Source organism: Rhinopithecus roxellana, chromosome 15 (assembly GCF_007565055.1).
Source record: "Rhinopithecus roxellana isolate Shanxi Qingling chromosome 15, ASM756505v1, whole genome shotgun sequence".
In the NCBI taxonomy this organism is placed as follows: domain Eukaryota; kingdom Metazoa; phylum Chordata; class Mammalia; order Primates; family Cercopithecidae; genus Rhinopithecus; species Rhinopithecus roxellana.
The window spans coordinates 60,523,669-60,536,788 of NC_044563.1; the positions used below are offsets into that span (position 1 = coordinate 60,523,669).

At 42.0% G+C, this 13,120-nt stretch overlaps 1 protein-coding gene across 5 annotated transcripts in view; it reads right to left on the bottom strand.

Moving 5' to 3' along the window:
- NUP98 (nucleoporin 98) overlaps positions 1-13,120 on the bottom strand; it is a 131,670-nt gene that overhangs the window by 78,298 nt on the left and 40,252 nt on the right. For all 5 annotated transcript variants that reach the window (XM_010366936.2, XM_030917492.1, XM_030917491.1 and 2 more), the window contains exon 11: positions 7,303-7,395. In XM_010366936.2, coding sequence (XP_010365238.1) covers positions 7,303-7,395 — 93 coding nt within the window. The remainder of the gene's footprint in view (positions 1-7,302; positions 7,396-13,120) is intronic.

Sequence of the window (13,120 nt, forward strand, 5' to 3'; positions counted from 1 at the left end):
AAAACACAAGGCACTGTGAGGTTTGGGTTGTCTGTAAAGGAATTATCATAAAATGACTACTGACTATTGCAATTTATCAATGGAAAAACAGGTATTTTTATCCAGATTTGCCTTGTTTTATGCACAAATGGCTTTTTGTTTAATGAAAGAACTAATGGTCCAGAATATGAGAGACATTCTGAGTGCGATGTTGTGTGATATAATAAAGTTTTGGTAATTTGTCAAGATAGGAAAAATGTGCTATATTTATGATTAACTGTAGCAGTTATAAAGAAGCTATATGGGGGGCAAAATGGTAATAGCGGCCTTAGAAACTCCATAGAAAATCAAGAAAAAATTGAAAATGGTTATTTTCCTTTTGAGACATTCCAAAATTGTTAGAATTTATTAAATTGATCTAAGGCATCTATTAGCATCAGAAAGATTTTTCTATGTGTCTCTTAGTATTACAATCAACCTTACTATATGTAGCCATTACTTCAAGGAAAACCTGTAGAACGAAGGTTTATTATTATTAATAAGTAACCAAGGCAATGGTGTGCAATTGATAGTGCTAATGATAGTCAATATCACTATAAAACAAGAAATGATTATGTCCATGAGTTAATGGATGTTTCTTAGTCTGAACACATAGTGCAGGAGAAAATCACATGCCAAGGGACAGTATAAAACGTTTTATACTAAGATTGGTTTCTTAAATCTAAGCATACAAAAAAATCTTATGTATCTGTACATTTAACATTTGTATATCAACTAATCATTAAGTACCCAAATGCCCATGTTACAGGAGGCTTGAGTTTGAATCTCCATCACTGAAAATAAGAAGCTGCAGAGAAACACCCATTTAGCTAATGCCTCCCAAAAATAGAGCCGAAAGCTACAGCGCTAGTCTACCTGTTAAACAATGAAATGCAGAGTTCAGGAATGTGGGTGTTTGTTAAACCATGAAATGCAGAGTTCAGGAATGTGGGTGTTTATATGCAAGTCTCAGGAAATGTTCCTCTCAAAGCCAAGGGCCTGCTTCAGCAGATGTGATAATTAGGGAATTGCAACAGTGTGTGTGCCTGGTGACTCACAATTCTCATTTCCCTACATGATACACTGCTGCTAAGGTTGTGGGTGTAAAATTCTTAATTGATTGTATTCATCTTTTAGTTTATAGGAGAGGCATGTATAAGGAATATACAACAGCAACACAAATGCAGTTTGTTGTGAGAGAGAACTGTTGGAGGAAAACAGAGTATATTAAAATAAAATATTAGGATATTACATTATTGTGGAATAAGAGACAAAAGCATCAGAAAAGGAGTTACAGAGTCTTGGAATATGGGGGAAGACATTGCTAATCAAAACCTACAAGATTCAGGAGTCAAAGAGAAAGTAATTCTGATCACATAAAAATAAAACTTGTGGCTGGGTGCAGTGGCTCATGACTGTAATCCCAGTACTTTGGGAGGCTGAAGCAGGGGTATCACGAGGTCAAGAGTTCCAGACTAGCATGGCCAAAATGGTGAAACTCCATTTCTACTAAAAATACAAAAATTAGGCTGAGGCAGAAGAATTGCTTGAACCCAGGAGGCAGAGGTTGCAGTGAGCCAAGATCACGCCACTGCACTCCAGCCTAGGCAACAGACCAAGAGTCCATCTTGGAAAAAAATAAAATAAAACTTGCGGTGGGCAGGGGGGTTGGGATAGCATTAGGAGATATACCTAATGTAAATGATGACTTAATGGGTGCAGCACACCAACATGGCACATGTATACATATATAAGAAACCTGCACGTTGTGCACATGTAACCTAGAACATAAAGTATAATAATTTAAAAAAAAAAAAAAATCACAAAACAACTGTGGCCCAGTGCAGTGGCTCAAACCTCTAATCCCAGCACTCTGGAAGGCTGAGGCAGGCGGATCACCTGAGGTCAGTAGTTCAAGACTAGCCTGGCCAACATGGTGAAATTCTGTCTCTACTAAAATTACAAAAAATATTTAAAAAAAAGAAAAGCCTTCCTTAATTTGAATTTGAGCAAAAAAGAAAAGAAAAGAAAAGCCTTCCTTAATTTGCCCGTACCAAAGCTATTTTTTCCTACAGGGTTGGAAGAAAACATTTGATTTCAAATGATATATTCTGCATATGTTTAGGGATCACATGGTACAACGAAATAAGAGCTTTTAAGTTTTAATTTCTTGCAAAATTTATGTGGCAGAAGTTGGATAAGTTGAAAAGCTCAAACGAAATTCTTTCTGGGGTATAATGGGGAATTTTCATTAAAAAAAAAACACCTATTATATAACCAAAAAGAGTTAATATCCACGATACGCAAAGCATCCTTAAAAATAAATTAAGAGGCCAGGCACGGTGGCTCACGCCTGTAATCCCAGCACTTTGGGAAGCTGAGGCTGGTGGATCACTTGAGGCCAGGAGTTCGAGACCAGCCTGACCAACATGGTGAAACCCCGTCTCTAACTAAAAAAATGCAAAATGAGCCGGGTGCAGTGGCGCATGCCTATAATCCCAGCTACTTAGGAGGCTGAGGCAGGAGAATCACTTGAACCTGGGAGGTGGAGGTTGCTGTGAGCTGAGATCACACCACTGTACTCCAGCCTGGGCAACGAGAGAAACTCAGTTTCAAAATAAATAAACAAACAAACAAATAAATAAAATGCAAATTAACAAGAATCTCAAGTTAGTAGTAGGTACAGAAAAAAAGAAACAGTAATCCAATACTTTGAACAGAGAACTGACTCAAATGGCAAATAAAAAAACAAAGACCTTTGCCAGTAATCAGTGAAGTACAAATTGGAATTCACCAATTTCTATTATCATGTATGCAAAGACAAAAAAGCCCAACAATATGGAAAATACAGAAAAATGGACATTTTATATAATGTGAGCAATACAAACTGGTATTATTTTTGAAAGGCAAATTAGCAAATCCAACCAAAATCTGAAATATGCGTATCTTCCAACACTGCAATTCCAAGTTGATGTAGCAATCCTACAATAAACTAACACGTGGAAAATTATGTAACAAAAAATCTTCACTGAGGGCTTTGCCAACATTATCAAATAACTCAAATGTCCATCAATAGATGAAATGTTAAATAAGTAAAGGTGTACGTATGATGTGTGTAAATTGTATTTAATGGAATACTAAAAAATTTTGGGGGGAATGAGAAAAAAGTCTCATTCCCATCAACCTGTGTGGAGAGCAGTGGAATGATCACTGCTCACTGCAGTCTTGACTTCCAAAGCTCAGGTGATTCTCCCACCTCAGCCTCCCGAGTAGCTCGGACTACAGGCATGAGCCACCAAGCCCAGCTAACTTTTTGCATTTTTAGTACAGACAGGGTCTCCTTATGTTACCCAAGCAATCCGCCCACCTCAGCCTCCCAAAGACCTGGGATTACAAGCATGAGCCACTTCATCCAGCTCTAAATAGGGTTTTTAAAAATGAGATTGATCTGTATGTACTGACCAAAAGAAAAACTGGTATTATGTGAAATGAAAATACAAGTCACAGAACACCATGTAAGACAGTGCTTTCAAACATTTTCGACTACAGCACATGCTATGAAAAACACTGAGATCCAAAACACATAAACATAAACACAATTGAAACAAAGTTTCATAAAATAATATTAACCTTAATATTTCAAATGATTTTTTTTTTTTTTTTTTCTGAGGCAGAGTCTCGCTCTGTCACCCGGACTGGAGTGCAGTGGCCGGATCTCAGCTCACTGCAAGCTCCGCCTCCCGGGTTTACGCCATTCTCCTGCCTCAGCCTCCCAAGCAGCTGGGACTACAGGCGCCCGCCACCTCGCCCGGCTAGTTTTTGTATTTTTAGTAGAGACGGGGTTTCACCGTGTTAGCCAGGATGGTCTCGATCTCCTGACCTCGTGATCTGCCCGTCTCGGCCTCCCAAAGCGCTGGGATTACAGGCTTGAGCCACCGCACCCGGCCGATTTTTTTTTTAAAGACAGAGTCTCATTCTGTTACCCAGGCTGGAGTGCAGTGGTACGATCATAACCCACTGCAGCATCTACCTCCCAGGCTCGAGTGATCCTCCCACAGCACATCTCATTCAGCTGCTTGAGTAGCTAGGACTATAGGCATATGTCACCATGCATATCTATTTTATTTATTTATTTTTTTAATAGCATCTTACTATGTTGCTCAAGATGATGTTAAACTCCTGACCTCAAGCAATCCTGCCTAGGCCTCCCAAAGTGCTGGGATTACAAGCATAACCCATTAGGCCCAGCCTACTGATTTTTAATTCTACTTCATTTTCTTAAAATGCTGATTGCAGGCAACTATATTAATTATAACCAATTAATGCATCTCAGCCTTTGGCTTAAAAGTCACTCATAGGCCGGGCGCGGTGGCTCAAGCCTGTAATCCCAGCACTTTGGGAGGCCGAGACGGGCGGATCACAAGGTCAGGAGATCGAGACCATCCTGGCTAACACGGTGAAACCCCGTCTCTACTAAAAAATACAAAAAACTAGCCGGGCGACGAGGCGGGCGCCTGTAGTCCCAACTACTCGGGAGGATGAGACAGGAGAATGGCGTGAACCCGGGAGGCGGAGCTTGCAGTGAGCTGAGAGCCGGCCACTGCACTCCAGCCTTGGTGGCAGAGCAAGACTCCGTCTCAAAAAAAAAAAAAAAAAAAAAAAAAAAAAAAAAAAAAAGTCACTCATACAGGGTATAGTTTCCATTTAAAAATATAATTCTAGGCTGGGCACGGTGGCTCACACCCGTAATCCCAACACTTTGGGAGGCCAAGGCAGGGGATCACCTGAGGTTGGGAGTTTGAGACCAGCCTGACCAACATGGAGAAACCCCATCTCTACTAAAAATACAAAATTAGCTGGGCATGGAGGCACATGCCTATAATCCCAGCTACTCGGGAGTCTGAGGCAGGAGAATCGCTTGAACCTGGGAGGCGGAGGTTGTGGTGAGCCAAGATCGCACCACTGCACTCCAGCCTGGGGAACAAGAGCGAAACTCCGTCTCAAAAAACAAACAAGAATATAATCCTAACCCCTAAATATAAAAGACATGTATGTATAGACGTGTGTGTGTGTAAACATGTCCGAATAATGCATAGAAAGGGGTCTGACAAGATACATGCCCAACAAACCTAATTACTTCACAGTTGAAAAAGACGGGGCTTTTCATGAAACTTCTGAATTGTTAAAAACTTTTTACCAGGCCGGGGGCGGTGGCTCAAGCCTGTAATTCCAGCACTTTGGGAGGCCGAGGCGGGCAGATCACAAGGTCAGGAGATCGAGACCATCCTGGCTAACAGGGTGAAACCCTGTCTCTACTAAAAAAACACACACAAAAAACTAGCCGGGCAAGGTGGCAGGCGCCTGTAGTCCCAGCTACTCGGGAGGCTGAGGCAGGGGAATGGCGTGAACCCGGGAGGCGGAGCTTGCATTGAGCTGAGATCCGGCCACTGCACTCCAGCCTGGGCCACAGAGCGAGACTCCATCTCAAAAAAAAACAAAAAAAAAAAACAAAAAAACTTTTTACCAGCACTTACATCTTTTATCTTAAGCAGGGAGCACTGACTCATGCCTGTATGCCCAGCACTTTAAGAGCTCAAGGCAGGAGGATGGCTTCAGCCCAGGGGTTCGAGACCAGACTGGGCAAAACAGGCCAACCTCATCTCTCCAAAATATTAAAAAATTAGCTGAGCACGGTGGCTTGCATCTGTTGTCCCAATTACTAGGGAGGCTGAGGTGGCAGGATGGTTTGAGCCCAGGAGGTAGAGGCTGCAGTGAGCTGTGATCATGCCAATGCACTCCAGCCTGGGCAACAGAGCAAGAACCTGTCTCAAAACAAAACACCTTTAATCTTAAAAAGAAAACTGAAGGCTGGGTGCAGTGGCTTATGCCTGTAATCCCAGCACTTAGGGAGGCTGAAGCGGGAGGATCACGAACTCAGGAGTTCAAGACCAGCCTGGCCAACACAGTGAAACCCTGTCCCTACTAAAAATACAAAAATTAGCTGGGTGTGGTGGCGTGCGACTGTAGTCCCAGCTATTCGGGAGGTGGAGGTTGCAGTGAGCCGAGATTACGCCACTGCACTCCAGCCTGGGGGACAGAGCAAGACTCCATCTGAAAAAAAAAAAAAAAGGAAAATTGAAAAAAATAAAAATAAAAACCACAAAAGCAGCTCATAGTACAAAATGAGGTTCCATTAAGAAGGAAATGACAGCCAGGTACAGTGGCTTGCACCTGTAATCCCAGCACTTTGGAGGCCGAGGAGGGAGGACCACCTGAGGTCAGGAGTTCAAGAGCAGCCTGACCAACATAGTGAAACCCCGTCTTTACTAAAAATACAATGATTAGCCAAGCATGGTGGTGTACACCTGTAATCCCAGCTACTAGGAAGGCTGAGGGAGGAGAATTGCTTCAACCTGGGAGGCGGAGGTTGCAGTGAACTGCGATTGCACCACTGCACTCCAGCCTGAACAACAGAGCAAGACTCCGTCTCCAAAACAAAAAACAAAAAACAAAAAACAAAAAAAAGAAGGAAATGACAGATGAATGCTCAGATGATACAAGGGAAAAAAACAGATTAACTGGACAGTGGAAGCAGAGACTATGGAAATGGTTTAACACTAACTGACCACACCTGCAGGCAAATGAACTGAAAAAGTAGGCTGAACTCTGTTTAATTAAACAACCTCGTTTTACTGTACATGCGAAAACATTTATATATCTTATGACCATCATCACCCTCCAACTGTTTAAAAACAACTGGGCAGGTAGAAGGGTGGGTATCTTCAAAGGCACTGAAAAATAGCTGTTAACAGTAGGGATCAGGGAAAAGGGGTGACACTGGTCTATACGACAATCGAACTAAATCAAATTCTCCTTGCAAAGGAGAATTACATCAGCATGTGCTTTTATTGCTCTGCCTTTCTATTAGGGCTTACTTTGATAAACAGTTTAAGGTCTCAAATCCCTGTTACAAAAGTAACATGGGGAAACTGAAAGTTAATGTCCTCATGACAATTCTCATATTAAATACTAAAAATCTCAAATAGACCAGGACTATCAGAGGACACTTTGTAGAAAAGGGAGCATACTGCTTCTAAGACAAATGTGCCAATATTTTAAAGCCTGGTAAAGCATAACTGCTGGGCATGTTTTATAAACCCAACTAGAAAAATGAAAAGGTAGACTTCTTAATTCCAGTAATATAATCAAATAGATCTCTCATGTTCCAGAAACCAGAAAGTCAAGTTGTGTCACTTCCTAGATCTCATGGTAGCAGTTTCTTACCTGTTCCAAATCCTGCACCAAGCCCAGTTCCAAGAGTCCCAGGTGCTGGTTTACTTCCAAAAATACTATTCCCACTGGTATTTGTGCCAAAACCTAGGAAAACAAAAGAATGAGTAGACTGTACTTTTAACATAACTCTCAATTTCCTCTATAAGGGAGTTTAACACAAAGCAGTCTGACTCTAAGTTGTGAACCTTTCAGTTAATATTTAGGACTCCTAACTTGTAGGATAACTTTAAAAAAATTTTCACATATGCTAACACGTCTTCATATTTACTTAATTACATTTCAGCCTTGAAATATCAATTCAGAGGCCAGGCACGGTGGCTCACGCCTATAATCCCACTACTTTGGGAGGCCGAGGCAGAAGGATCACCTGAAGTCAAGAGTTCAAGAGGAGCCTGGCTAACATGGTGAAACCCCGTCTCTACAAAAATACAAAAAAAAACTAGCCAGGCATGATGGTGGGTGCCTGTAATCCCAGCTACTCAGGAGGCTGACGTGGGAAAATCGTTTGAACCCAGGAGAGAGAGGTTGCAGTGAGCCTAGATTGCGCCACTACACTCCAGCCTGGGCGACAGAGCAGGACTTTGTCTCAAAAACAAATAAAAATAAGTAAATAAAATAAAGAAGTATCAATTCAATACAGGATAATATCAATATTCAAGCAAAGTGAATGTGTTTGAGCTTTGGGAACATTGCTTTTGTGAGGCCCAAAGCTTTCAGTGCATGATTCAAGTTTATTTAGAAGAAAAATTCACTCCTCCTAAGTTGTACTAAAAAAATAAAACAATTGGCCAGGCGTGCTGGCTCACAACTGTAACCCCAACACTTTGGGAGGCCAAGGTGGGCAGATCATGAGGTCAGGAGTTCAAGAACAGCCTGGAGAACATGGTGAAACCCCGTCTCTACAAAAAATACAAAATTAGCCAGGCATGGTGGCGCATGCCTATAATCCCATCTACTTGGGAGGCTGAGGCAGGAGAATCACTTGAACCTGGGGGACGGCAGTTGCAGTGAGCCAAGATCGCGCCACTGCACTCCAGCTTGGATAAAGTGAGACTCTATTTTAAAAAAAATGCAATACAATAAAATAAAAATAAAACAATCAACAAAGACACTTTAACTGAACCTAAAAGTCCTTGCTAAGAAAAAAATTACCTACAAAACTCTCTATAGTAGCTTTTATTTTGAACAGATGAACCAGGCCTGGATAGTAAGGTGTAACTGATTACACATGAGAAGTCTCCTTCACTATGAGCCACCATTTAGACAAAATCCTATAATTCCCCTTTAAAATCCACAGGTATCAGCCGGACACAGTGGCTGGCAACTGTAATCCCAGCACTTTGGGAGGCCAAGGTGGGCGGGTCACTGGAGGTTACAAGTTCAAGACCAGTCTGGCCAACATGGAGAAACCCCATCTCTACTAAAAATACACAAATTAGCTGGCATGGTGGTGCACACCCAGAATCCTAACTACTTGGGAGGCTGAAGCAGGAGAATCACTTGAATCCAGGAGGCAGAGGTTGCAGTAAATCGAGATCACATCATTGCACTCCAGCCTAGGTGACATAGCGAGACACTAGCTCAAAAAAAAAATTAAAAAAATCCATAGGTATCAAACAAAGATCCTATTCTGTACTGCTGCCATTACTTTTCTTTTGTTCACCTATGTTCACAAAGTTTCATTATTCCTTTTGGAACTAAATATCAATGAAACAATTAATGAATATGTCATTAATTTCTCATAAGAGAAAAAAATAACTAGCCAGAAAACCCTGTTTGTAAAACATATGAAGTCATTTAAAAGTCATAAAGTACTGGGCACGATGGCTCACACCTGTAATCCCAACACGTTGGGAGGCAGAGGCAGGTAGATTACTTGAGATCAGGAGTTTAAGACTAGCCTAGCCAACATGTGAAACCTCTTCTTTACTACCACTACCAAAAAAAAAAAAAAAAAAAAAAAAAAAAGCTGGCTGTGGTGGTGCACCTTGTAATTCCAGCGACTTGGGAGGCTGAGGCAGGAAGATCACTTGAACCAAGGAGACAGAGGGTTGCAGTGAGCTGAGATCACACCACTGCACTCCAGCCTGGGCAACGGAGCAAGACTCCGTCTCCAAAAGAAAAAAAAAATCATAGAGGGAAACCAGTCCAAAAAGATAACAAATACAGTAAAGAGACTATTTTGGAACAGACCAAAAAGTATCACTAATATCGTACTTTGTCGTGTCAGTACTTGGATTATTATCTCAAAGAAAAAAAAATCAAGAAAAAAGCTAAGAATGTAAAAGTTCAAAAACAATTGTATTTCATGTCATTTTAAAATCCACGCAAACAGGCCGGGGACAGTGGCTCACACCTGTAATCCCACCACTTTGGGAGGCCTAGGCGGGTGGATCACAAGGTCAGGAGTTCAAGACCAGCCTGGCCAAGATGGTGAAATCCCGTATCTACCAAAAATACAAAAATTAGCAAGGCGTGGTGGCGGGTGCCTATAATCCCAGTTACTCGGGAGACTAAGGCAGAGAATCGCTTGAACTCGGGAGGTGATGGTTGCAGTGAGCCAAAATCATGCCACTGCACTCCAGCCTGGGTGACAGAGTGAGAATCCATCTCAAAAAAAAATAAATACATAAAATAAAATCCAAACAAGTAACCTGACTTAATTGCTATATATTTGACTCAGACATTCATTGAATCTCCTCTTGAATTGTTCTAATAGCTATGCCACAAATATGGAGTGCTGTCTACTCAAGCATCATCAATTCTCCTTGATGAAAAAATAGAAAATGTACTTGGAGATTTTTCTTTTTGAATAAAAATTTAATCAAAAGGGATCTTACAGCCCCATAAGCAGCAGAAAACAAGATACTCGTGAACTACCTCAAACCCACAGGAGGGAAATAAATCCCAATTTACACTGTTTATACCACACATTTCCTCCGATTCTCACGGACAAGTTTATCAACTTATAAAATTCAATTTTAAAAATAACAATTAAAAAGACAATTCAAATTCAGCACACAAGTTAGTAAGGCAACTCAGATAAAGATGACACCTTTCACTGTCCTATCACTGAACATGACTGTAAATATATTCACACACCAAAAAAAAAAAAAAAAACAAAACTCTAAGCAAATCAGAAATCTGCAAACATAGATTAACATCAAATATATCTTAAAAAAAAATTTTATCGGCCGGGCACAGTGGCTCATGCCTGTAATCCCAGCACTTTGTGAGGTCAAGGCAGGCGGATCACCTGAGCTCAGGAGTTTGAGGCCAGCCTGGGTGACATGGTAAATCCTGTCTCTATAAAAATACAAATATTAGCCAGATGTGGTAGCACATGCCTGTAGTCCCAGCTACTCAGGAGGCTGAGGTGGGAGGATCACTTGAGCCCAGGAGGCGGAGGTTGCAGTGAGCTGAGATCACACCAGTACACTCTAGCCTGGGAGACAGAGTGAGAAAAGAGAAGAGAGAAGAGAGGAGAAAGAAGAGAAGGAAAGAAGAGAAAAGAAAGAAACGAAAGAAAGAAAGAAAGAAAGGAAAGAAAGAAAGAAAGAAAGAAAGAAAGAAAGAAAGAAAGAAAGAAAGAAAGAAAGAAAGAAGGACGGACGGACGGACGGACGGACGGAGGGAGGGAGGGAGGGAGGGAGGGAGGGAGGGAGAGAAGGAAGGAAGGAAGGAAGGAAGGAAGAAAGGAAGGAAGGAAGGTAAATCCAAGCATGGTGGTGGTTCACACCTGTAATCCCAACACTTTGGGAGACTGAGGCGGGCAGATCACCTGAGGTCAGGAGTTCAAGACTAGACTGGCCAACATGGTAAAACCCTGTTTCTACTAAAAATACAAAAATTAGCTGGGTGTGGTGGTGCATGCCTGTAATCCCAGCTACTTGGGAGGCTGAGGCAGAAGAATCGCTTGAACCTAGGAGGCAGAGGTTGCAGTGAGCTGAGATCACGCCACTGCACTCCAGCCTGGGCAACAAGAGCGAAATTCTGTCTCAAAAAAAAAAAAAAAAGGAAGAAAGAAAAGAAAAAGGAAAAAAGAAAAATAGCATTTAATCTTGAACATGAAGCATGTTACAAAAAAAAAAGAGCTTTTATTAAACACACACATTTTCAAAAGGAGTGGAAATTGGTTCTTGAGGGACTACAATATCACAGATTATGATAGTTTGTGGCCCTCCAAAGAGTCATACAACATAAACAGATACACAGTATATGTGTGGTATGAAAATCTCAGGGGAAGGGAGAAGACGATTAAGACAGGCCGAGCGCGGTGGCTCACACCTGTAATCCCAGCACTTTAGGAGGCCAAGGCGGGTGGATCATGAGGTCAGGAAATCGAGACCATCCTGCCTAACATGGTGAAATCCCATCTCTACTAAAAACACACAAAAAAAATTAGCCAGGCGTGGTGGTGGGCACCTGTAGTCCCAGTTACTCGGGAGGCTGAAGCAGAATGGCGTGAACCCAGGAGGTGGAGCTCGCCTTGAGCCCAGATCGGGCCACTGCACTCCAGCCTGGTCAACAGAGCGAGACTCTGTCTCAAAAATATAAATAAATAAATAAACGAAAGAAAAAACAGTTCCATTACAACAGGTAAAACTTAAAAACAAAAAAATAGTCTACAACGGGTCCATGGGGAAGGGTAAATGATAACAGAAAAGGCTGAGAAACGCTAATTGACCCTTAACCATCTTTTCATTTTAATTTTATAGGTAAGAAATAAGTAGGGATGGGTGCAGTGGCTCACACCTGTAATCCCAGCACTTTGGGAGGCCGAGGAGGGCGGATCGCCTGAGGTTACCAGTTCCAGACCAGCCTCGCCAACGTGGTGAAACCCCATCTCTACTTTAAATACAAAAATTAGCTGGGTGTGGTGGCAGGCGCCTGTAATCCCAGCTACTCGGGAGGCTGAGGCAGGAAAATCACTCAAACACAGGTGGTGGAGGTTGCAGTGAGCCAAGGTTGTGCCATTGTACTACAGCCTGGGAGGGAGGGAGGAAGGGAGGGAGGTAAGAGGGGGAGAGAGGGAGAGGGGGAGTGAGGGAGAGAGCGGGAGAGAGGGAGGAGGACGGAGGGGAGGGGGGGAGAGAGAGAGAGGAAGGGAGGGGGGAGAGAGAGGGAGGGAGGGGGAGGGGGGAGAAAGAGGGAAGGAGGGAGGGAGAGATGGAGAGAGAGAGAAAGAGAGACAGAGACAGAGACAGAGAAACAGACGCCAAGTATCTCATCTACAGTAACCAAGTCCACTGTCTCAAAATGGTTGTTTCAAACAGAGTATGACCAAAAGGAATTATAGGAACTATAATCATTTCTGGCAGTGAACGAGCAAAACGACTAAAAGGGATTATAAAAATGAAACGAAACACATCAATTTAGGAATTGGTACCTATCAATGACCTATCCACCTTCCTCATGTAGTTGACAGTTAGATAAAACATATTAATCTTCCAACAGATGTTCAATATGATCTCTTTCTCCAGTACATTACAAGACCGTTCAAAGGCCCATTAAAAAACTGAGTTAACTGCTGACCTATACCAAATAACCATGTCTTTGTACTCATCTCCCAAATAGAACCTATCAGTGCCTAGTGATATCTCTGGCACACAAAATCCTCAAGAAATATTTGAACCACTATTTCCCTCGACAAACAGAATAAACTTCCTATATCTGATCTGACAGATGCTGAATTTTGAAAACATAATTAGGTAGTTATAAGACATATTGAAAATATTGACTGGACATGGTGGCTCACGCCTATAATCCCAGCACTTTGGGAAGCCAAGGCAGGTAGATCACTTGAATT